Genomic DNA, 26,563 nt, shown 5'->3' with positions numbered 1-26,563 from the left:
TGTGTGTGTGTGTGTGCATGTATGTATATATTTATGTCAATATTCTTCTACAGATACATTTAGACACAAAAATACACATTTTTTAGATACACATTTTAATTGTATTTTTTAAAGATACTTGTGTTATTGCTTGATTACATGTGTGAAATGTCTGCCCATGTTTTTTTTCTCTTTTGTGCACTAGGCATCAGTCTGGTAGTCCTAGTAGCTACTCCAATCTTATTTCACAAAAGTGTCAAACTCCCAAAATTTTTACCCACTTATCCTAGCTATACAAATGCATCTTACGTGGCTCTCTTCCAGTCACCTACTCTGACAAATATCACATGAGAGACTCCATTCCCTCACTTTCCTTCCTTCTCTTTCATTTATTCACCCTTTCGTTCCCTTGTTCTTCTAACAATTCAAATTAAATGGTTGTGTGATCCTACATCATTTCTTATGATTTTATTATAAGCATCATTTGCACCTAATTCCAGAGAGCTAAATCACATGTATGTAACTAAAGTTATTGTATTTATTTTAAAGGAAAATTTAAGAAGTGACCAATCTAGATAGAACTACATATTTTAACAGTGTGCACAGTCACTTACCATAAACAATTCCAAGGAACCCACCTTTCCTTAGTAAACAATACCATATTCTTTTTAACCTGTTCACTCCCCTCAACCTCGGAGACCATGAGTAGCACCTTTTCATAGTAAACAATACCATATTCTTTTTAACCTGTCCGCTCCCCACAACCTCAGAGATGTAAGTATTTCCAAGGAACGCACCTTTTCATAATAAACAATACCGTATTCTTTGTCATCACACTTGACACAGCAAAATTCAATCATCAAGGACATGAAATTAGAACTTCGTTTTTCAATCTAAAAGGATACAAAGGGAGAACTATTTTCAGAATCAGGAACACAGGTATCACTCACCTAAAGCTTAAGACTACAACTGGGGGCTGGAGAGGTGGCTTAGCAGTTAAGCGCTTGCCTGTGAAGCCTAAGGACCCTGGTTCGAGGCTCGATTCTTCAGGACCCATGTTAGCCAGATGCACCAGGGGGCGCATGCGCATCTGGAGTTCGTTTGCAGTGGCTGGAGGCCCTGACGCACCCTTTCTCTCTCTTTTTCTCTCTCTCGCTCACTCTCACTCTCAAATAAATAAAATTTTTTTTAAAACACTACAACTGTAATGTAAGTGCATGAAAAATCAATTTTTTAAAAAAAATGTGGAACTAAAGACAAGAAGCTTAACAAGTATAATTTAGAAAATTTTCACAATTTATAAATGTTCTCAACACTTGATTTGTAAATTTTGATCCATGCCTTATGTATATTGGGGAACAGTTGCTGATTACCTACATAAACAGAAAATAGGTGGATGCCTTTTATAAATGTGTAAAACAAATACCTCAGCAATGACTGGAAATACAATGAAGTCTAAAACCCATGAGTAAACCGTGGCTTCAGACCTAATACACAAAACCACATAGATCCAAGAATGTTCCATACATGCTTCAGCTTTATAGCCTAGCCCATTGTGGGAACAGTCATCATTTCCTGTCTGTTGAAAAGGGGACAGGGCTCCTGGCAATGCTGGGAAAGCAAGGCTAAACTACATTTTCTACACCCACATGCACTGATCTGGAAGAGGAGACAAAATTTTAAATTCTTCTAGAATATAATATTATAAAAATTGGGAACGGTGGGCTGGAGAGATGGCTTAGCGGTTAACCGCTTGCCTGTGAAGACTAAGGACCCCGGTTCGAGGCTCGGTTCCCCAGGTCCCACGTTAGCCAGATGCACAAGGGGGCGCACGTGTCTGGACTTCATTTGCAGAGGCTGGAAGCCCTGGCGCGCCCATTCTCTCTCTCTCCCTCTATCTGTCTTTCTCTCTGTGTCTGTCGCTCTCAAATAAATAAATAAAAATTTTAAAAAAAATTGGGAAAGGTAACTCTTCTGACAATCTATGCTGAGAATGTTTGAATCAATTCAGAAAGGAAGCCCAGTTTCATTCAGTATAAATGTTATGCCGATTCACTTTCACACAAGCACAGCAGCTCCCTGAAATTAAGCACTGTACATGCAATTTCTATCATTCCTCTGAAATAAAAACTATACATAACTCACTTCATTGATCATCTCTGTCTCTTGAAATGTCAGCCTGTCCAGCCAATCTACTTGCCGATGAGCCTTGGTGATCTGTGGGAAAGCACAACAGGGGATCAGCACAGCCCAGACAGAGGAAGAATGGAACATGCTAAGGACAGCTCTGACAGAAGAGGAAGACTGGCACATGCAAAGCATCCTTCTTTGAAAACCCAAGCCCTAAACTTACATACCACAAGTGGAAAATTCCACACCAACATCACTGAATTGTTCACAGCCAACACAAAGACACACTAAATAAAATTACCTACAGATAATATAGTGCATATGGAAAATAGGTGAATTTTTACTGAAACCGGAGTCCATTCCGAAGATACCTCATTATGGATATGTAATATTCCAAAGGCTGAAAAATATTTAAATCTAACTTCCTTCAGTTCTCACAATTTGAGATAAGGGCTGACGAGCCTGCAGTAACAACTCTACATGTGAACTATTCCCACAAAACTGTAACTACATGCAACTGTCAGGATAAGAACCTAGGGAAGAGCCAGGCATGGCAGCATACACCTTTAATCCCAGCACTCGGAAGGCAGAGTTAAGAGGATCGCCCCGAGTTCAAGGCCACCCTGAGACTATATAGTGAAATCCAGGTCAGCCTGGGCTACAGTAAGACACTACCTCAAAACAACAACAACAAAAAGAATCTAGGGAAGGGGCAAACTTTTTTTTTTTTAAGAAAAAAAAAATTCCCCGGTGTCTCCACGCACTCTGCACAAGCACATGAGACCTCATGGCTCCTGCAGTTCCATCAGGTCCTCCTGGGAGATGAACACATCTGTTTCTGCTGGGCGTGGTGACTCGGCCCTGCAGTCCCAGCCCTCAGGAGGCTGAGGCAGGAGGATCACTGCGTTTCAGACCGGTGTACAGCATGACATGGAAACAGGTACTCATAGCTGCTGTGGCTACAAGCACCGAGTCTACGGAAGGCCATCAGTAAGAGACCAGACAAGGAACAGTTCCCCAGTGCAAGCTGCTGTAGAGTTTGTGTGTCCGTTAAGTCCAAAGGCAAACTGGCGCTATCGAGGAAAATTATAAAGTGATACTACAGAGTGATCTCCATTTGCAAGAAGAGAACCTCACCACAGGAAGCCCTCGCTGTGGCTTGTCCTGGCGGAAGGCCTCCTCTCCAGCGGAACTTCCGGCAGCCATCCCCACAGGACAGTTCTGTGACTGCCTTGCACGCTGCTCTTTCACTGTATTAAATAAACGTCTTTCGGGCTGGAGAGATGGCTTAGCGGTTAAGCACTTGCCTGTGAAGCCTAAGGACCCCAGTTCGAGGCTCGGTTCCCCAGGTCCCACGTTAGCCAGATGCACAAGGGGGCGCACGCGTCTGGAGTTCGTTTGCAGAGGCTGGAAGCCCTGGCGCACCCATTCTCTCTCTCTCCCTCTATCTGTCTTTCTCTCTGTGTCTGTCGCTCTCAAATAAATAAATAAATAAATTTAAAAAAAAATAAATAAATAAACGTCTTTCTACTCTGGGCTAAGGGGTTAGTTTTTTGACTACCCTGCTAATCTCCCACCACAAACTTCCCACTTGGATGCACAAGGTACTTAAAAGCAAAGTAAAAGTCTGTCATCTCTGCCTTCATTTCGTGTCTGTCATCTGGCAGAAGGCACCAAGATAAATCACTGTCCTTAACTTTCCTCTGGGGCTGCCTGCATTCCAGGAAGATCAAAGCCTAATGGGACAGACCACCAAGATGAGACTTCTTACCAATGCAGGACAGTGTGATCCCCAGTGACTAACATATTTGCAATGCAGGAGCTCACCTTGCAGGGTGCACAAGTCCCAGATGATAGATCATTAGAGGGCAGGACCACACCTCAGCCAAGACTGCTTAGTTGTATAAACTTCCCATTCTCTTCTTTTTTTAAAAAAAATTAATATATATATACTTTTTACTTGAGAGAGAGAGAAAGAAAGAGGTAGAGAGAGTGAAACAGAGAGAGAGAATGGGCATACCAGGGCCTCCAGGCAAGGTAAATGAACTCCATATGCATGCGCCTCCTTGTGCTTCTGGCTTAAGTAGGTCCTGGGGAATTGAACCAGGATCCTTTGGCTCTGCAGGCAAATACCTTAACTGCTAAGCCATCTCCTCCAGGACCCCCACCCCCCTTTAAACCTCAAACTCATATCATAACCCTGAGGATGGGCCTTGAGTCATTAACCCCTTCATCTCTTCCTCTGCCCAAAAGGACACAACGAATACATTTCCTCTCTGCTTCCCATGTCAGTACCTGAAGATGGCCCTGGGGTCACTTAACACCTCTATCAGTTCCTCTTCAATGTGGCCACACTAAATACAACTCCTCTCTCCGTCCCTCATATACTTCTCTTTAACTGGCATGTAGGGAACAGGTGGCCCAGAATTGTGCCTACTGGAACCAGGGCTTTGATGTGGGGCCTTGAAGTCTCAGACAGGTAACACTGCAATATCATTGCGCATCTGGCTTACGAGCAGTTCTCTGCAATGTACTCATGGCTATCTGTGGTCAAATCTCATGGACCCAGTCTGTATATTACCCAAATGTGGGTGATAGATTATGATTCATGCTCACAACCCTAAAAGCTGTCTATACCTCATCTAGTATTGTTTGAACATACTGTTCGTATCATTACTAATGCAGTTTATACATGAGTTGATTGGGAGATAGAAAAATCAAAGGTTACCAAGCTAGTTCAACTCTCATCCACATCATCATGTGACTTTAAAGAAAGTGTAAAGAAAGAGGTGAAGACCTAACGAGGTACAGATACAAAATTCTTTTGAAAGAATAAGCTTTTCATTAACAGGTGCTCCTAAATAACCTATTTGATGAAACTAATCTTTCCAGAACGTCAGTTTATTCATGATCATTTTATATAACTTCTAGATCATAAGAGTTTACTAAGCTTGAATATCTTTGGATTGGTGATTATGTGTGGCACTGACTTGCAAACACTGCCGGCCCGAGTTCCATTCCCCAGTACCCACATAAAACAAGACGAACAAAATGGCTCATGAATCTGGCATGTATGACCTGGGCATGCCCATAAACTCTCTCACTCCTTGCAAATAAATAAAAATAATAAAATATTAAAAAGTAAAATAAAAAAGTGTTGCATATCTGTCCTGATCATTTAATTTCAATCAAATGAAAGCAAATATAGAAAAGGAGTAGCTACTATTATCAGTGCTCAAAGTGTGCCAAGCAGTATACTAAATTCTTCAATTTTTTTTTTCTTATACTTAAGTGTTCATAATAATCCCCAAATGAGATATAACTATATTGTTACAGCTAAGGGCCTCTTAGCTCAGCAAGGGCTAAACAGATAGTCCACGTCAGAACTAAGATAATCACACAGCTGGGATCTGAATGGAAAGTGCCATCCAAGGTCAGTCATAGTCTCAACCCTTCTCCCTGCGAGTCCCATGCTGAAGGTGGTGGAGACATTAGCACACTGAAGACAGGCACAACTGCCCGGAAGCCACCTGCATCCTTGTTATAGCTCCACCATTTACAAATGTTCTTTTGACTTCCTGCGTAATATGGTTTGGATAAAGAGCATGTGTCCATAGTCTGCAAAGTTAAAACTTCAGTGACCACTAAGAATCCGTTTCTCAGCCCATATTCAGCTAATGCAGAGTATTTATTGCAAAACATTTCTATGAAGGGAAAACATCTTAGTGGATCAAATAATAGGATAAAATAATTTCAGACAGACAGCTTCAATTCCACTCCAAAAAAATCATGTAACAATAAAATGTGTTACATAGTGCCTGACACTACCTACACAGACCATCCTATTAGGAGGAAAAGATCATGACATCAAAATAAATGAAAGACTGATTGAGAGGGGGAAGAGGTATGATGGAGAGTGGAGTTACAAAGAGGAAAATTGGGGGGGGAGGGAATTACCATGGTTTATTGTCAGTAATTATTGAAGTTGTTAATAATGTGCTACACTTTAATTTTCATTTTACAAGATTCTTTATAGTTGTGGTTTGTTAAAATTTATTCAAAGGATGCATTATATCTGAGCACACAAAAATAATCCAAATCTAGACAATGAACCAGCAGCACTGGAATGCTGGCATGTTGAGGTTCTGCCTGTCAAACCATCACCTCTGCCTCCACTCTCAAGACAAGTTCACCTCTCTCTCCACACCCCACGCCCTTCACCTCTCTCTCCACACCACATACCCTTCACCTCTCTCTCTCCACACCTCACGCCCTTCACCTCTCTCTCTCCACACCCCACGCCCTTCACCTCTCTCTCTCCACACCTCACGCCCTTCACCTCTCTCTCTCCACACCCCACGCCCTTCACCTCTCTCTCTCCACACCCCACGCCCTTCACCTCTCTCTCTCCACACCCCATGCCCTTCACCTCTCTCTCTCCACACCTCACGCCCTTCACCTCTCTCTCTCCACACCTCACGCCCTTCACCTCTCTCTCTCCACACCTCACGCCCTTCACCTCTCTCTCTCCACACCTCACGCCCTTCACCTCTCTCTCCACACCCCACACCCTTCACCTCTCTCTCTCCACACCACATACCCTTCACCTCTCTCTCTCCACACCTCACTCCCTTCACCTCTCTCTCTCCACACCACATACCCTTCACCTCTCACTCCTCATACCCCAAGCCCATTGGCACCACAGACCTCAGAAAATTTTCATTTTCTCTTGACTTTCTCCTTGCCTCCTCCTAATAAAACTGAGTGAAACCAGGGCACATTGCACAGGCATCAGGCAGAGCTGCTGAGATGGACGGGGAACAGCAGGGAAGTATGTCTCTGCACTCACCTCTTGCATCTGAAAACAGCAACTCAAGTACACATGAGGCACAAAAGCCTGGTGGTCATATTTCAAGCCCCAGGCAGATATGCATCCTGGTCACGATTTTTTTTTGTTTGTTTGTTTTTTGAGGTAGGGTCTCACTCTAGCTCAGGCTGACCTGGTATTCACTATGTACTCTCAGTGTGGTCTTGAATTCTCGGTGATCCTCCTACCTCTGCCTCCTGCAATTAATGGTATGCACCACCATTCCTGGCTCTGGTCATGAAATTTTAACAATATGACAAGCTGAAAAATGGAGAAGGAAGCAATGTACAAAACTGGCTTAGTAAGGCTTGTCATCATCTAAGCCCTGGTCACAGATGCTGACGCAGGGCAAACACCCTGGGAGGCTGGCCTCTCACTAGCTCATTAGTATACACTGATTAAGGAAAGTTAAGAGATGGAAAAGAGAAGAGGATGAGGGAAAATAGAGGGGTGACATTTAGTTTAATTATTTGTTGCTTTTTGGTGTGTGGACACACACATGTTCATGACTTTGAGTGAGTGTGTGCCATGTGCGTGTAGCAGTCAAAAAACAACTTTGGGTGTGGGTCCTCAGCTTCCACCCTGAGGCAGGATCTCTCTTGTTCATCACTTTGTTCACCAGGCTAGCTAACCTGTGCGCTTTCAGCCTCCACCACCGTTTTAGTCATAGGTATACTGGGAATACAGAAACCAACTACAGTGCTAGGGTTTTACATGGTCTTGGGGATCTGAACTCAGGTAGTCATGCTTGCATAGAAGACACCTTCTCCACAGAGCCATCTCTCAGCAAGAGGGTGAAATATTTTAATGCACACATTTTTCCTGCTGCATATTAAAAAATCTAAGACACTCAAGTTATAAAAATGAGGCCTAATCTGAGTGCGACTTAGTACTATTTCAAGGGAAAACTAGGCACATTGACAAAGCATTGTAAAACCATCAGAGGTAGATTCCATTAAATCACTGAAGGGATCTGACTGCTCTAAATGTCACTTGGAAATGGGCTTTTAAACTCCAGTTATTCACAGTGTAGTCAGAATTCAATTTCCATAGCTGAGCATTAAGTCCAGCTTGGAGTTAAGGTTCTCTGAGACAGACTTACCCAACACCATCTTTTCCAGGCCATTTAATTAGTTAATCTTCCTTTCACAGTTCTCTTGCTCATCATCTCTGACCAAGCAAGACTAAAGCATCCTGTAACTGACTAATCTTCTTACACTGCTTTTGAAAATCTGCCTCTGAGCTATTCACTCTCGGCTCCTGTGCAGAGCAGAGCAGAGCAGCAGGGCTGGGCGAGGGCTGAGGTGCGCACGCACCTTCTCACTCCTGAACCCGCTGCCTGCTCAGCAGTCACAGACAACCACAGGAAAGACATCGGCCAGCAAAGAAGAGCAGAAATGAGCAATTTGGTTCTGACCACCTAAATGTCATCTACTCAAAGGCTCATTTAGTTTCTTACATTGTAGTTGCAGAAATGAAACCACCACTTCCGCACCTTTTGTTTAAAAATGGAAGCAGAGCACATACAAATTCTTTTGCGGTTTGTAAGTAAAATTAACACCAGACGCAATTTTAAAATGTTTTCAGGAAGAAAGTGACAATCTAATTGAAGAAACATTTTTTTTTTCAGTCTATCCAGTAAACAAGAGGGAGGGAGAGAGGGAGACAGATTATTGTACTACAATTAAAACAAAAATCACTCTTTTTATCCCAGCACTCAGAAGGCTGAGGCAGGGGGATTGCTGTGAGCTTGAAATCAGCTGGGGCTACAGAGTGAGCTCCAGGTCAGGCTGGGCTATAGTAAGATCCTGCTTCAAACTCCAAACCCCAAGAGAGAACGAATCTGGTTTTAAGTTAAGAGCATAAGTATCAGTATACCCTGAATGATAAATTGGCAGACTACAATTTTAGCAAGTATCCAAGCAGATCTTCTCCACTGAACAGAAAGCAAATGGGCCAAGCTCTGGGGCTGTGTCTCAGAGGCGTCTCTGAAACAGTAAAGACGAGGCGCACATCCCAAGAAAGGAGCCTGAGCACAGCCATGCCCTGTACTCGAGGCTCACACACACACACAAGAAAAGGAAAGGCACGGATACCACATTCACAGCCAGAAGTGGGTAAGCTACAGCTTTATTCTATGTAAGGTGCACCTGAAAAATCTAAGCGGATAAATAACTCTAGCACTTGCTATGTGAGTGCCTTTGGACTCATAGACTAGGACTGATCCTGGAAATTATCCACTCTACACTTAGGGCTCTGTAAATTTATGAATTATTTTTCCCGAGGTGGCAGGGCAGTTGAAACTCCACATCCTCGTGTGCTGCTCTTTCCATTGCAAATGCTTCCAAGTGCCCAACATTCCAATTTCATACAACATAAGATGTCTTTTTAACTTAATTTTATTTTATTTTTTTGGTAGTTCATTGTAGGGTCTTACTCTAGCCCAGGCTGACCTGGAATTTACTATGTCTCAAGGTGGCCTCAGACTCACAGTGATCCTCCTACACCTCTGCCTCCCGAGTGTTGGGATTAAAGGTATGCGCCACCACGCCCGCCCAGATGTCATTTTTAAAATATATTTTTGGGGGGAGGAAATGATAAGGGTTTATCGTCTATAATTATATAAATTGTCCATAATAGAAAAGGAAATAAAATTTTAAAAAATTTCCCTCAGTAGCAGCAAGGATATAACAAGTTCTAAAATGACAAAAAGACCATCTGCAATATTGGCAAAAAAGAATATGCTAGCCCAAAGTGCCAAGAAATAAGAAGGTTTTTTAAAGAGCGAAAAGGTACTTCACAATGCTGCAAATAGGACCCATTTTTCTCCTTAATCACTGGTCTTGACAGCTTCTGTTTAACTGTGGGGAACACTAATGCAGACTCTCAGGACATGCCAAGTTCTGATGCCACCACTCCACTCTCAAAAGTGTGATCCTATCAGCGGGAAAAGAACATGGAAATGGCTCTGCTCCTGTCACAGCATAAACACCAAAGAATGCTTATTCTCTTAATTTTTCTTCTCAGTTTAAAGATCCACAGAAATGTAAAGACTTAATAAAAAGATGGGACCCTGGCTGCTAAACGCTAGACTACTGATGACAATCAGAGACAATGAACAAGAACAATGAGACTCTTTCCCAGCACCAGACTCAGCTCGCTGGTGTGTGGCCCTCGTTTCCCCAGGGGCTGGTGGGAGCTGAGGACAGGAAGAATAATCTGGAGCCCCCCATGTCTTAGGGGTTTAAGGGGTTACTGTTTCAACCATAAGTCATGTTGGTTATTATGAAGGCACATCTTTTTAATCTACTACAAAATTTGAAAGAGAAAGGTAAGAAGCATGTGAAAATGCTACATCAAAAACCAGAAGTGCAATTCAAGCCAATTCCAATGACATAGTTAACCAACCTACTTTTGAAATTTCTGTCAAAACAATGATTAGGCATAAACATTAGAAATATATGAAAGAAGGACAAACAATTTGAGACAACAGAGGAAGAGTGGACAAAGTGTTAAACTACACAGCACTGTACTTCCTGACTGCCCATTTCTTCTTGCACTGAGAATGCCATCCATCGTATGGATCGTATGTGACCCAGCCCTCAAGAACAGCGTAAGACCTCTACTTCTTCAGTACACTCTACCTTTCTCTAGCAATTAAGGCTCAATCGTCTGCAATGTTCAGTGACACACAGGCTATAAACAGCTGATTCCAACACAATGTCTGTTAACTAGTCAAGGATCATGAAAGTCACAGATTATGATTTAGCCAATGAATAGAGCTTAGTGGTTGCATTTTTTCAGTGAAAAACTTCATTTGTGGAGTGGATTACTTAGTTTTGTCATTGTCCACTGTATCAAATAAATGTTTCATATCATTTCCACACAGCAAAAGACCCAAAAAACATTAAAAAAAAAAAACAAAAAAACACTGTGGAAAGAAAATTCCATCTGCTTACAAAAGGAGGATGAGAGCACTTTACAGTAGTTAATTCTAGAGTGAAACTTTCCCCAAAACATAAGCACCTGTAGCACGTTAACACGCCACTGGCAAGGCTATGGCTATGTCACCAGGAAAAGCAGGTGGCGACCTGAATGTAGCAAATCTGAGACAATTATCAACACAAGACTCTATTAAAACATGATTTTATGTATGCAGAAAGTAAGAATATGCAAGTCTAACAGTGGACTAGAGCTGTCAGGAACTGCAAGGAGGAAGGGGTACAAGTAACTACTGAACATGTGTTTCTTTTAAGGGCAATGAAGATGTTCTAAAATGACACCCTGTTGATGGTGCAAGTGTGGGACTGTACGCCCCTCCAGAGTGAAGGTGATGGTATGTGAGTTACAGTTTAAAACTGTTACCAAACACATGAATTTAACATGACAGGATAGGGCTGGAGGGATGGCTTAGCAGTTATGGTGTTTGCCTGCAAAGCCAAAGGACCCAGGTTCAACTCCCCAGGACCCACGTTAGCCTGATGCACAAGGGGCACACGTGTCTGGAATTTGTTTGCAGTGCCTGGAGGCTGTAGTGCGTCCATTCTCTCTCTCTCTCAAATAAATAAGTAAATAAAAACAAAAAATAGGGGCTGGAGAGATGGCTTAGCGGTTAAGCGCTTGCCTGTGAAGTCTCAGGACCCCAGTTTGAGGCTCGGTTCCCTAAGACCCACATTAGCCAGATGCACAAGGGGGCGCACACACCTGGAGCTCACTTGCAGTGGCTGGAAGCCTTGGTGCGCCCATTCTCTGTCTGTCCCTATCTGACTCTTTCTCTCTCTGTCGCTCTCAAATAAATAAAAACAAAAAAAATTTTTTTTAAATAAAAAAATAGTTTAACATGACAGGATACATATAACATGACCCAGAGGTGACTTGTCTCCCATCTTGTTTACCTCGGGAAGGCGGCTCATCTGGTCTTCCGAGAGAGTACTGCTTGTCCGGCCAGGAGTTCTCGTGGGCTCAGCCCCATCTGCCTCCACGTTCGGCCAGACTGTCAAGTCATGCATTCCTTGGCGAAACACTCTATGGGGGAAAAATGTGTCAGGGTAGAGGGAAACTGATGTCTATAAATCTTCCTAAAAGCAAAGAACTATTTCAGAAATCCTCAGGCAAAGTCCAAGGAGAAAGGGGTCGGTACTACAACGCCCACCTTTACCACCTCAGTGCACATCTTACTAATGATAAAGCAAATTTCTACACAGCACAGTAATGTCACATTCACAGTGACTGAGAAGTTACACACATGCTCTGCATGACAAGTCAGCCTGAGGATGGGTCCCAGCTGAGCCACCCAGCACTGGGGTGGCCTTGGAGGATGAACGTAACCTTCCCAAGGACCTTAGTTTTCTCATGAATGAAATGGGACTAGCAAACAATTCCTGAACCTCACAGCGTTAAGGAAATGAATCACTACAAGCTTAAAGCACCTAGAATAGCACTTGACTAGTTAACAGGTACTAGGATCCTCTTCCCTGTATAGGTGGCTTTTCTCCTGTCTTGTTTTCTACTATAGGGATGTTCTAAACAGAAATACTTCAATGGGTTCATCTATAAACAATTCTGTATCTCGCAATCAGAAATTCAGCACAGTCAGGACTTAGCCTTGCATCTTCTGCTTTCAAGTGAAAGGGTCCATGGCCTCCGACTGTCACATTTCTTTCAAAAGCTCACCAAGAAAAACTTGCAGGCACGTCCAGCCTGCTGCCCACACGCCACATGCATTCCACAATAGACTGGACACTCAGGACCTAGTGAGGGCAGCCCAAGCTCATATTCCCAGACAACAACACACTCTAGTTATGTCCATGACAAACTTCAGAGCTCGTTTTCAATGGAGGTAGTCTTCATCAGGATGCGCTTTCTACAGCGGGGTCTGAGGAAGGCCTTCCAACCAACATGGGCTACTCCAAGGTCAAAAGAATATGCTGCTCTCCACAACAGAGCAGAAAAACCCTCGTGGTGTGTGCAAGACAGAGACAGAGGGAGTCTTATTACGGATTTCCTACAATTTCATATTCAATATTTTTAACGAGATACATTTTGGGTATCCTGGTTCTTTTATTGTATAAGACTTACTTAAGATTTTGAACCATTACAGCATTCTAATGAAAAACTACTACACAGGAAATTCTAGTAATTTTACTTGCAAAAGTGCATCTTACCGGCCACACCCAAAGGAACTGGTAGGTTGCAAAGAATCAAAATTCTCAATATGAGGTTGAAGATTTTTTTTAAAGTTATATTATAAAAACATGCATAGTTAGCTTTTACGTTTATTTTTATTTATTTATTTGGGAGCAACAGAGTGAGAAAGAGGTAGATAGAGAGAATGGGAGTGCCAGGGCCTCTAGCCACTGCAAATGAACTCCAGATGTGTGCATCCCCTTGCACATCTGGCTAACGTGGGTCCTGGGGAATCGAGCCTTGAACCGGGCGGGATCCTTAGGCTACACATGGAAGCGCTTTACCACTAAGCCATTTCTCCAGCCCCATAGTTAGCTTTTATAAGTTAATTTGATTCAGACACATCATGAAGCAGACCTGCCAGCACAGAGGCAGGAGCACAGGTTCCAGGCCAACCTTGCTCACACGGTGACTTCTGAGGAATGAACAAGGAGCTGGGCAGGGAGGTAAAGACAGTACTTTAGATAGATAAATGCCCTAATATGGACTTCCAAACAGCAAGGGGCGCCCCTTCCTTCTCTCCACAGCCCACCTACCCATCAAGGCAGCAGGAAATGCTCCTTCCTTCTCTCCACTGCCCTTCCCCTCAGACAATATTTTGGCTAAATTTCACTAAATCAAACAAAGCACACTTGGCTCAGAGTCAGTGTGCTAAATAAATGGTCTGGAGGTCTCAGAACAGACCTAGAGGAGAGATGGAAGGACAGGGCATGTGGCGAGCAGGGGAGACGTCAAGTGACTCCAATGATCGGGTGAGCAGTGATTTCTTTGGACACTAATGGAAGTTTGCTGAGAGTTACACAGATGCTCAGAGCCAAAAGGCCACCTGGGAAGTGAAGACAGTCAGGATGGAAGGAACAGCATGGCAGGCATCTTCCTTAGCTTGACCAAGTTCCAGCCACTGTTATGGCTCCAGCTAGTGAGGCTAAGAGGAGCCATGTCTCTCCAGCCCCTGCCTTGAGGTCAGAACTCACATTTGGAAAACACCCATAAGATCACCTACAGCTTGGTGTGGGCCTTTGCTAATTCAAACTAATGGTCAACCCACTCCTAAGCTACTTAGCAATCTCTCAGGGTAGATGTGGATAATGTGTTTTATTATAACAGACCTACCTTTCAATTATGAATTTGACTTCTCTAAAAGCGCACACTGACCCAGAGGCAGGAACAGCTTGTAGGAAGGAGAAAGAGCTGGCAGTCACAGATCACCAATGCTATACTCCTCCACACATCACCAGTACTATACTCCTTCTCAGATTACCAATTATACTCCTACAGTCACGGATAATCAATATTACACTCCTACAATACTGAATGCTTCAAGGCTTATCCATTCAGTACTGACAACATCACTCAAAAATAAAGATGACTAGCCAGTATGGTGGTGCACGCCTTTAATCCCAGCACTCGGGAGTCAGAGGTAGGAGGATCGCCAAGAGTTCGAGGACACCCATAGACTACACAGTGAATTCCAGGTCAGCCTCGACTAGAGTGAGACCCTAACTCGAAAAACACAAAAAATAAAAAGAAAGGAAAAAAAGATGACTTTTATGTATGTGAAGTTTATCTCTATAAAAATGGGCAAAGGATAGGGCTGGAGAGATGACTCAGAGATTAAGGTGCTTGCCTATAAAAATGGGCAGAGGACACCAAAAATACGGGAAAGAAATACATCAAAATATATTAAAATATAGTAATTCTCATTTATATTTAGTGATGTAAAAATTAACATTTTTCAACTTTAAAATGGGTCAAAATTAAGATAACTGATATCAACCAGGCAGGTAGAATCACAATGAAACTTGAAGCTAGCAATGATAGCTACTGTAGTGTTGGAAGTGACCTCGGGCCTGACCAACTGAAGGGGTTCTTACCAATCACATGGGGACTTTTTGAACACTGGAAAGAAAAAAGTCAGCCCCAAAAATATTTCAATGCAAAAGTTCATAACAAAGCTTAAAAACAAACAAACAAGAACTCATCATATTTGCAGGCTTAGTAGGATACCAATGCATTCTATGTGAACTGCAACCAGAGAGTATGTCAATGCCACTAAGTAGACTGGTTCCTGAAGCAGAAACAAACTGTTTAGAAAAAAAACCCAACCTGTAAGTGTAGGAAGAATAATAGCCTCTCACCAGTTCTCTAACAATACATGCATCCCTTTGTACAGGAGAAAGAAATGATGAGAAAATATCCTTTCAGACTATGGATTTATTATAACCACAAATATTCATTATTAATACTTTTAAAAATAGTTATCTTGTTTATTACCGTCACTACCATTAGCAAAGAAATGCTTTTCAGGCAGGCTTTTGTCCTTTTTGCCATCATTATGACAAAGTAGAAAAACCACAACAAATCAGTGATCATACAAGACAGACTCTCCCCACCCCCACAGTAAGGTTCCAGTTCTGTGACTTCTGTTTCCTAACAGAGATCACATACATCAGCAGGCACTAACAGTGGGGAACTATAAACTGGGCTCCTTAACCAACTCGGCTTCACCTCCAATAGGAAATCCATCTGATCTCAAAAACAACCAAATCCTATGCACCACCCTGGATTTCTTGGGAGAAGCAGGCAGTGCTATCAAAGCTCTCCAAGAAAGTAAAGACCCACAAAGCTACAGCACCCCAGAAAGCAGAACTGTTACTTGCTTACCCATATCTATCAAACAGGGAGACAGTTGTCCCTCCCACCGGCACTGATCTTCCTGGTCCATATACACGCCATACAGTCAGGGCCACCTGGGCATTTCTGGGCAGGTCAGGGTATTTCACAGGTAGTTCTAGCCATTCATTCCAGCTATGGAAATAAAGCCAAGATTAACACATACACATCTTGCTTCTCAATCAGCCAACCACACAAAGACAAGTTTCCCAATGATAAGGTAGTACTTCAAAAAGCAATGTGGAATGTTAATTCAAGCATACAGAAGGCATGAACTTTGTTGCTCTGAAAAATACCACTTTTAAATCCTTTAAAATGAAGAAACTCAAACCAGCACAATGGCACATACCTCTAATCTCAGTACTTAGGAGGTCAAGAGGCAGGAGGATTTACGTGTTTGAGGGTAGCTTGGGAAACATTGTGAGTTTGTTGCCCTAGGGTACAATGAGGTTACCTCCTCTCAAAACGAAAGAAAGGGAACTGGGGTGGAGAAAGAGAGAAAATTAAAGAATAACTGACATTTCCACTAAGACACAAGGAAATAGAATGGCAAAAAATACATAATAAATAAACCTGAGAATATACTTCAATATGTTAAAACTTTTTAACCAAAGAGTCATTTTCTTTTAAAAATTTTTTTTACTGATTTATTTGCAAGCAGAGAGAAAGAAAATGCATGTGTGTGGGTGTGCCAAGAACTCTGTCACGAAAAATGAACTCCAGATGCATGGGCTACCTTGTGCATCGGGCATTACATAGATACTCAGAAATAAAACCTGAGCCAGCAGGCTTTACAAGCAGGTACCTTTAACCTCTGAACTATCTCCCCATCTCTCAGTCATCTTCTTTACTCTCCAGGACACAATGGGACGTTATGAAAATAGTCACTTCATATAATCATAATGAATAATAACATACTAATGCACTCCTAACCCAAAGCAACCAAAATTTACAAAGTCAAAGTGATTCATCTGTGACCTTCATAAGCCACCTTCATAACACACAGAAGTTACCAACCTGCAAATCTCTCACACTGGAAGATTCTTTTACATCTCATTATTTCATTAACACAGATGTCTCTTCAGATTAATTCATTAATGACTGCTTGCTCATCATCGAGCAATTGAAAGTTTTTACTTAGTAATCACCTCTCTCAATTTTTTCTTCCTTTCTTTTCTTCCTATGGATTCATTTCATAATTTCCACTCTTTTAAGCAACAGATGGCTTTTAATAGCCCCAAAGAATATCATGCAAACCATACATGAACTGGTACCTAGAAGACATACAATTCCATTTCTATTTCCTCAAAAGTATTGCCAAAGGGGATCATATTACTCTAAACCAAATACATGAGTAACCCTAAGACAATGAACAGAATATTCAAAAATTTAAGCAAAACAACAATTTGTAGGTACTATGGAAATTTAAGAAACTCCAGGAAAAGTAGAAATGGACATCAATTTTGAGGACAAGACAAATATTCTTTTTCTTTTACTAAGTTCTTAATCAAAATGCACCTTAAGAGATCCACTGTTTCTACAGTTAAGTTTGAGCCAGTCAATGCACTTAGTAACTACGAGCATAGAGCAAAAGCAGGAAAGAAACTGCTAAAACCAGAAGGTTCACTACCATAAAATAAAGCCAAAGGGAAAGTCAATGATGATATCCAAATTAAACTGTGATGTTTCTCACCACACTTCCTGTCCTTTAGATTCTGGGAGACAATACCCATGACCCAAGTGGTTGATCATCCACCTCAATCCCTGGGCTAAGAAATCTATAAGTCAAAGTAAGTCCTTACAGTTTCACACGCTAAGATTCTGCATGAGTTTTCTTAAAGAAAACGATCCTTCAGCTAAAGGATTTGAAGATTGCTCAACACTAAAAAACATACGAGAAGATCTACTCAGACCAGTGAGCTGTGCACTTGGAACCTGCATTCCCCACCTGCCATCGCTTCCATCCCTTACACTCTGACTCTAGTGGAAGACCCATGTGGACACTGCCACCCATGGACATCACTACACTGACATAATACTTTAACCCTAACCTTATGATTCTTAAATTAAGTTACACTGTTATATGCCCCTCTAAAGTCATATCAGATGTTTATGCAACAATAATAGAATGTAAACTTTTTTTTTTTTTTTAAGATTTAAGGGGCTGGGATGTAGCTCAATGGTTGAGTGTTTTCCCAGCATGCACACAGCCCTGGGTTCAATACCTAACATCTAAAAAAAATAAATAAATAAACCATCTGCCATAAGACCATAAATATAAACCTTCATTTATAGTACAGAAAAATGAGAATTTGAAAATTTACACCAAATATGATTAAAGGAAGTACATGGTTTGATCTTTGATTGTAGGACACAACAGAATAGGCTACATAGGGAAGACGTGGATAAACTGGGACCAAATTCCTCGTTATTAGAACTCACACAAGACACTACCAGATAGATTTAGGTAATCTGGGATCTCATACAACTCCTAAATATCTAATTCAAGGAAATGGGAAAATTCAAATAATAAGAGATTCTTTTACAGAATAACCTTTTCGACAGTTTACAGAATACTTCTGGTGAGCAGCTACTTAAAACAAATGATGGGAGGGTATAATGTCTGTCCATTCACATTAGGAGAGTAATTTTTGTTTCAATGAATTAGCAATGAATTCAACTATAAAATACTAAGAACAAGAACCAGGTGTGATGGTGCCCGCCTTTAGTCCCAGCCCTCAGGAGGCTGAGGTGGGCAGATCATCATGAGTTCAAGGACAGCCTGCGCTACAGAATGAGCTCCACATGAACCGAAGCTGGAGTGACACCCTGCTTCGAAAAAACTCAAACACTAAGAACAGACTGTACAAAATCTGAAATGTTTTAACTTCAGACTATATCTTTTAAAAGCATGCCTTCATACTCAAAATAAGCTGTTTTCTCAATCCATTTTCTACAGCTGTCTTACTTATATCCTTTGTTTTAAAGATACATTTTATTCATTTCCAAGTATATATTACGAAGTTTTTGCCAGGTGTGGTGGCCCACACCTTTAATCCCAGCACTGAGGAGACAGAGGTAGGAGAATCGCAGAGAGTTAAAAACTAGCTGGAATATGATGAAGAATGGAATTTCAAAGGGGAAAGTGCGGCAGGAGGGGAGGTATTACCATGGGATATTTTTTATAATTATGGAAAATGTTAATAAAAATTGTGAAAATAAAAAAAATTAAAACTAGCCCGAGACTACATAGTGAATTGCAGGTCAGCCTGGGCTAGAGTGAGACCCTATCCTTGGGGGGGGGGGCAGTTTTCAAACTTGAAATGTATAAATTCAAAAAATTCACTTTTCAAGCACAAACATAAAACAAGTTGGCAAACATGGGAAGACAAACTTGCTTTAGTTCTAATTCCCATTTTGGCAGCAACATGGAACAGAAAATGAAATTCTCCTTACCAAGAAAAGTGAGATTCCCCATAAATGTTGACTTTCTAGATCTAAACATACTCCAAGTTAAGAAATTCTGGTCAACTGTTTTAGGTATAATGATGGCACTATAGTTATGCTCTATATTAGAGAAATGAAAGATGTTTGTGCTTTGTTTCAAAATAAAGACAGAACTATAAAATTGGACCTAAATTAGTAATTGGCTAGTAAATAGATGATAGACTTACAAGTTGCTTATACGATCCTCTATGTTTACAGAGTTAAACTTTCCAAATAAAATGTACTAAATACAAATACATCTATACATATTTGACACAAAAAGACTGTGAATCAGGTTCAATCAAGAGTCCAAAATACTGCTCTAGAAAAACACAAGTTCATGTTCATTACCCCACATCGCAGCAATGATCTAATACATATGCAAATGCACAAACACACCATGACCAAAAGGTAAAGTTTCATTTGGAAAATAGCAGACACTAGAAATCACACTGAAGATATGACAATGGTCTACTTAGTCATAAAGTTTGGATAAAGGGTTTGATATCTCAGATTATTAAATCTATAGACTGATGGAAAACTAGAGAGCCCAGGGGTTGGGAAGATGGCTCAGTTGGTCAAGTGCTTGGCATCAATCATGGGAACCTGAGTTCAGATCCTGAGCTACCACATGAAATGCCAGCTGTGGTGATGCACACCTGAAATCCCAGTGCTGGAGAGTCAGAAACAGGGAAACCTTGAGTTTCACCAGCTAGCTAGTCTAGCCAGACCAGTGAGTAAGGCACACGAGCAACACGGTGAAGTATGATCCTACTCTGAGCTATCAAATCCATGCCTACAAGTCTATGAAGAAGGAGCTCCTCTGTAATCCCTACCACACTGCCCCTACTTGCACCATCAATAAAAGCATGGAAGAACAGTATGGAATGTACTTACTTCCACCTGGTACTAAAGACCTTGTAGGATGTTCTCACTGGCAACGCCAGAGGGTTCCCTTCTGCAAAAACCTGACATGTAACATAGAGGTCAGAGCATGTCTCTTGGTACAACCCTGAAAACTTTAGCACTGGGTCTTCTAGGACAGCTCTGTAGTTCTTCTGTTCTCTCTTCCCTTCCAAACTCCCTCTGAAACACAAAAATAATGCTGTAGACACACATTTTTAAGACATATAAACACATATTTAAAAGACACGAAGAAAAGTTTATGTCTGTCAAAGTAATTGCATACTGTCTAAAGGACATTTTCCTAGACCTAAAAGTTACTCTTATATATAAGGTTCTCTGAAAACCCTAACATTCCTAAGATTATTCTTTCTCCATTAGCAACATATTTCATTTCTTTGGGCTTCTTAATTTTAAACCCTGTCAGTCACTCTGACCTACTTTCTCCCATCCGGGTACTAACCAGGGCTGGCCCTGCTTAGTTTCCAAGATCAGGTGAGTTAAGGGTGGTATGGACATGCACTTGATCTACTTTCTGAAAGTCACACTTTCCAGTCCATAGTTTCATGTTATTCATTTCACAATGACCACTATTCACCAATTCTTTAAACAAGTACTTAATATAGCAGGCAGAAGGATATGTAAAGCAAGGTATATAATATGTTTGGTTACAAAGCCTGACAGGTTGGATTTGATTCCCCAGGACCCACATAAAGCCAAATGCACAAAATGGTACATGCAACTGGAGTTCATTTGCAGTGGCAGGCAGCTCCGGTGTGACCAAACACCCTCTCTGTCCCCACCCTCAAACAATTAATAGATAGATACATACACACACATACACATATATACATATATAGACAGATATTGATACACAGAAAAGACTGAGTCACTGCTTGAGGGAAGGAAACCTTACTTTCACCTGGATATTATTTTTGTGGGTTTTTTTTATACAATATACATATACTATCTGAATATTTCTTAAAATTAAAACCTAGAACATCATAAGTCATATGAGATGCCAAGGCACTACTAAGAAGGCAAAAATATTTCTAGACCACCAAGAATACAACAGATTCCAGGAATTTATATTCTCTTTCTTAATTTCTTTTACCATATAAGCGAGGAAGCCAAATTGAGAGATCAAACTCAATATCCAAAATCAAAACATAAAGGAGCTGTGAATAAAAACCATAACAAGAAAGGCAAAGTCAATTTTCTTTCCATAAATCAGTCTTAAGACCATGTAAACAGGTCTGGGGAACTTTCAATCTGAGTAGATGCCCAAAATAAATACACAGAAAAACAGGAACAAGCGGTAGAAACTCACTCCACCAGGAAAGTGTAGCACACAGGATCTCTTTCTCAATGTGGGACTCTGCCAAGTCTCGATCAACAAAAGGCTCTTGTCAATTTTGGTGATCCCAGCCTCCAGAGCCAGCCCTGGTCAATGTTCTAACACTAAACCTTCCCAACAAAACGCTTCTACCAGGAAGAGTAGCCTCCCCTCCTATTCAAATGTTCTAACCCGTTTTGAAGTGATTATTTTGAGAAACCCTTTTTTCTCCATTATTATTATTGTCATCATGGGAGCCAGACTTAACTCTGTACCACTACTTCAAAGAACATTGTATTAACACATGAAAAAAAAAAACTTAAGATGTTGCTGTTCCATTATTTCCACCTTGCAAGGCACCTTGGTACACGCTGTACTTGTCCTCTGCCAGACAGCGCTTACCACACTGTGTGGCATGCACACAGCTCCTGAACTGGCATGTACTTGCTAATATGGTCTAAATGTACACAGTGCTTACTGGTTATGAATTATGCTGCGGTTAATAATTTGCAATACTTTGATGATAGGTCTATGCAATCACTTCTATGGAACTGAGGACTGAACCCGGACCCTCACACTCAGGAAAGCTCTCTACCAAGAAGACACATCCTCAGCTCACCATACTACAAGACATACTTCCTACTCTATGCCCTGTCATTATTTGGGACATTCTTCTCATTTCAAGATGTCGTACTCTTGATCAGAGGTCTTACTGCAATACGCCTTGCTTCTCACTCGCTCCCCCCAACATCTCAGTCTTCCTTCACTCGGTCAAGTTTCCCGAAGGTTCTCTCAGGGCCCGCGGTCGCAGACTGCCCTCCAGCCCCGTGCTGAAGCTCTCCCAGTTTCCCTGGCGGGAAAAGGTCTCCCGGGCTTGACTTCGTGGGAACAAGGAGACCGCAGCGACTCCTCAGGAGGAAGCGCCGGGCCGCCCGCTGGCCGTGCGTCTGCTCTGCGGTCACGGCCCGCCGCCCCGCCACCCCGCCCGGTGCCCGGCTCCTCTTACATCTTCAGCTGCACGTTGACGTCCAGGTCACAGCTGCAGACGTAGTGAATCTGCTCCGCTTCCCCCATGGCCCGCTCCCCCAGCACAAAACCCACAAACCCATCTGCACAGGCTACAACAAGAGAGGCGCCCGGAACCAACGGGGTGAGCTCCAAAATGCAGCCGCTTCCGGTTCCGCCGCCGCCGCCGCTCGCAAACTACGGATTCCTGTGGGGAGCACAGGCAAACGCGCGGAGCAGGCCGCCAGTAAGTCGCTGGTGCGCATGTGCCAACTGCGCCCACCATAAAGGAGCCCGGAAATACAACCTATCCGGTTACATTCCGGTCTTCCTGTCTCCACGGTTGTTATTGTTTTGTAATTTTTGCGTTTCATTTGTAGCTAAAGGAAAACAGAAAGAAAATTAGGCTAAAAAACTACAGCTTTAGTCCCAGCATTGGGGAGACTGAGGTAGGATTAGTGTCAGTTCGAGGTCAGCCTGGGGCTACAGAGTGAGTCCCTGGTCAGCCGGAGCTAGAGTGATACCCTGCTTAGAAAAATTAAAATAAATCAGTAATAAAAATAATGTGTCCACCGGGCGTGGTGGTGCACGCCTTTAATCCCAGCACTCTGGGGGCAAAGGTAGGAGGATTGCCATGAGTTTGAGGCCAGCCTGAGATTGCATAGTAAATAACAGGTCAGCCTGGGCCAGAGCAAGACCCTACCTCCAAAAACTAAAAAAAAATTTAAAAAATAATAATAACAAAAAAATTTTTTTAAAGCCAAGGCTTTCATTAGTTGCAGGCCAAATAGAGAAGGAATATAAAATTTACAATTTTGCTCAATTTAAAATTGAGTGACAATTTGAAAAATAGATTTGCTCACTAATTGCCTATTTCAAGCCAATGAAGGACTCAGGAACCAGATGGACACCATGACAGGCTTCAAAGTCCTCAATAGGCCTAAGTTTCTGTTTCCCGGCAAGTTCTAAGTTTTTATTATCTGGTAAGGGTGGGTTTAACAGTTACTGGAAACTGATTAAGCCATACATTGCTGTAGTCATAGATAAGTTCAATTCCCCTAGCCCTAGCCTGCCAACTTTGCCCCCAAGTCCTAAGCCAATCAGAAGAGTACACTGTTTAAATCAACCAAGCATGTACCCATCTCCTTCTTCTAAGTTCAAAATCCCTATAAAAACTCTAAGCTCCCATTACTTGGCTCTTGTACTGATCCACTGCATTGAAGTCAAGAGCCTGAGCTTAAGCCTGAAATAAAGCTCCTTGCCCTTGCATAGTGTTTGTTTCTCCTTGGTGGTCACTGGAGGTGCTGAGAACTGGGCATAACAGCCAACAGCTTCCTTCTGCTCTACATACTAGGGAAAGGACAAGCAAAAGAACAAAGAAATCTGGCTTTTGATTTTGACACCACTAATACTTTGGATCTTCTGTGCTTTTGCACGGAAGGGAAGTCATCTTAGGCCAGTCAGCCACCTTGACATTCTCCAGGGGCTATAAAAGAATAATGATTAATACAGGTCATTAATTACAAGCCTGAGGGCATGATTCCAGTAAGGACACCTGATGTTAGTCTTGACCTGAGGTCAAGGTGGTCTGGTACTCTGCAAGAGCTTCATCTGGTGTTTGGTCTTGCCTTTATCTGGTGCTGATTCTGCCCAAATTCTGCTTTTGTAAACTGTGCTTGGTTACTCTTGGAAAACATAATGGGAGGGGGGAGTGGATTGAAGAGTGAGGAGTAGGTCATTGGAAGGGAATGTGATTTTTGCCTTTAAAAATTCACTGTAATTAATAGTAGGACGAGGGGCTGCTTGCCTCCTTGCTGTGAGGAAACATTCGCAAGCTGGCTTAATAAAGGCTCTCCTTCTCTCCTTTGTAATTTTTATTCGGGTGGTCTTCTGTTCATTTCTGGTCTGGGACTTGCTACACACTGAGTATTATTGATGCAGAATTAAGGAGTTCAGGTAGGGTCCCCCAAATTTATGAACCTCAACTTTGGGTCCTGTCCTGTTTTTAACAAAGAATTGATAAAAATAACTTAAGAAGGGTAAATTATGAATTAAGTTTATTTAGGGGAAAAAATAATCACAAATTGGGGGACTTATTTAAGGGAAATTGGGACCTATGAAGAGGGCTACAACAGTCCTAAGCATATAGAAAGTAGGGAACATGCACTCATGTGGAAAAAAAACATGAGATTGATATCAGAGCAACGGCTGGGGCAGAGCCACAATCATGTGGAATGTAGAGCATTGGTGTTTATGTAGGGAAATTTAGAAGAGGCAAACAGCATCTGCCCTGAGTTTCCCCATACAAGAAAGTATAAGAGGACAAATGGTGGTGGCTTAAGGAAGAATAGCAGAGAGAAAATATCAAAGCAGAGACCAACAATTTTAGATGAGAAATGAGTAGTAAATAGAGTTACACCCATGATTACCCCAAGTTTAGAGAAATTACACAGGCAGCAGGCCCAGAGTTTAGAGAAATCAACCATATGATAGATCTAGAGCATAAAGGAAATATACATGTGGTAAATTCAGAGACCAGAGGAAAATCATACATGTAATTAAAGTGAGAAGTTATCCCTCAAGCAGAGGCAAACAGAAAATTACCCAGGCCAAGAAACAATACTCTGCTCTCTCCCCACCCAGCCAGGCTGTTGGGAAGTGGATGAATCACATGTATCCCTGTGACCAAAGAAAGGAGAGCCAAAGAGAGAAAATGAAAACAGCATGGACAGGTCTTTATAGTTGATCAGAAAATGTATTTATGTAAAGGAGAACACCAGACTGGTTTGCACATTTGAAGGGGAAGGCTTCAGGGCCAGGCCACCTGTGTAGTGAAGGCTTCCTATCTAGGTAGCATGCTAGACTCTGGGCAGCAAGGGGCACTGTGGCTTTTGTAAATGAGTCCCAATCAGGCAGGATTTCCTTTCCTGCCAAGAGGTCCATTCATGCCAAGACAAGGTGGCATTTGTTCTCTCTGGGCCTCAATTTCTAACTGGAAGTGCCTAAAAGAACCTAGCTTTCTCCAATTTTTCTTTCATTATTAAGACATGCTGTGGCTTTCAAGATTACAGTTACAGCCAAGCAACTTCCAATGATAACTTTGGAACACTGGTTCTGAACCCAAGGAGCTCCTGTAATACTTATATTTATGACATTTATGATCTTAAGTTTAAGTCATCATTTACAATTAGATTTAAAATTCTTGGGCTGAAGTGATGGCTCCATGATTAAACATGCTTGCTACAAACCCAGATGGCCAATGTTTGATTCTCCAGTACCCCCATAAAGCCAGATGTAAACTGGAACGTGTATCTGGAGTGTGTTTACAGTGGTGAGAGGCCTTGTCCTACCCATGTCTCCCCCTCTACCTCCTTCTCCCCTTACAAATAAATAAATAAGCAAATAAATAAAATTCTTTGAAAGCAAGCAATAAGTGTCATATATTTTTATACTTCTTCCCTCTGAATCTGATACGCTAATGAGTTTAATAAAATCCTACTTATTATTGCAGATTACATTAAATGAAAGTCTCCATTTTCTACATGTGTATCTCAAAGCATCACATTTGAAAAGAAAATCACCCAAGAATTTGCCAATAAAGGTAATTAGAATGTTGAGAGAGGTCAAAAAGCATCTTGTAAGCAAGACTGAATAAGTTGGAACTATTTAAGTGGGAAAGGAAAAAAAGAGTGAATGCATACAATATTATTGTACCCAAAGCAAACAATTATATAAAAATATCTATATAAAATATTTGAGGCTGGAGAGATTGCTCAGTGGTTAAAGGTGCTTCCTTGCAAAGGCTTCAAATCTCTAGTACCCACATAAAGCCAGATGCACAAAGTGGTGCATGCATCTGGAGTTTTTTGTAGCAACAAGAGGTTCAAGTGCTTCCATTCCCCACTCCCTCTCTCTCCTTGCAAATAAATAAATATAAATGAATAAGTAAATATTTATGAAGCAAAAGACACATGTATACTAGCAGAAACCATGATGGT

The 26,563-nt window shown here is 41.7% G+C and overlaps 1 protein-coding gene across 1 annotated transcript in view; it reads right to left on the bottom strand.

Moving 5' to 3' along the window:
* LOC123454690 (zinc finger protein 829-like) overlaps nt 1-22,762 on the bottom strand; it is a 49,761-nt gene extending 26,999 nt beyond the window's left edge. Inside the window, exons 1-6 of the mRNA XM_045133515.1 lie at nt 22,567-22,762; nt 20,219-20,407; nt 15,827-15,970; nt 11,872-12,001; nt 2,125-2,196; nt 777-872 (exon numbers count right to left, since the gene is read on the bottom strand). Coding sequence (XP_044989450.1) covers nt 777-872; nt 2,125-2,196; nt 11,872-12,001; nt 15,827-15,970; nt 20,219-20,407; nt 22,567-22,634 — 699 coding nt within the window. The 5' untranslated portion in view covers nt 22,635-22,762. The remainder of the gene's footprint in view (nt 1-776; nt 873-2,124; nt 2,197-11,871; nt 12,002-15,826; nt 15,971-20,218; nt 20,408-22,566) is intronic.
* Nucleotides 22,763-26,563: the final 3,801 nt, after the last annotated feature.

This window comes from Jaculus jaculus, chromosome 14 (assembly GCF_020740685.1).
Source record: "Jaculus jaculus isolate mJacJac1 chromosome 14, mJacJac1.mat.Y.cur, whole genome shotgun sequence".
In the NCBI taxonomy this organism is placed as follows: Eukaryota; Metazoa; Chordata; class Mammalia; order Rodentia; family Dipodidae; genus Jaculus; species Jaculus jaculus.
The sequence above is the reverse complement of the archived record's forward strand: the minus strand, read 5'-3'. Positions and strand labels throughout refer to the sequence as shown.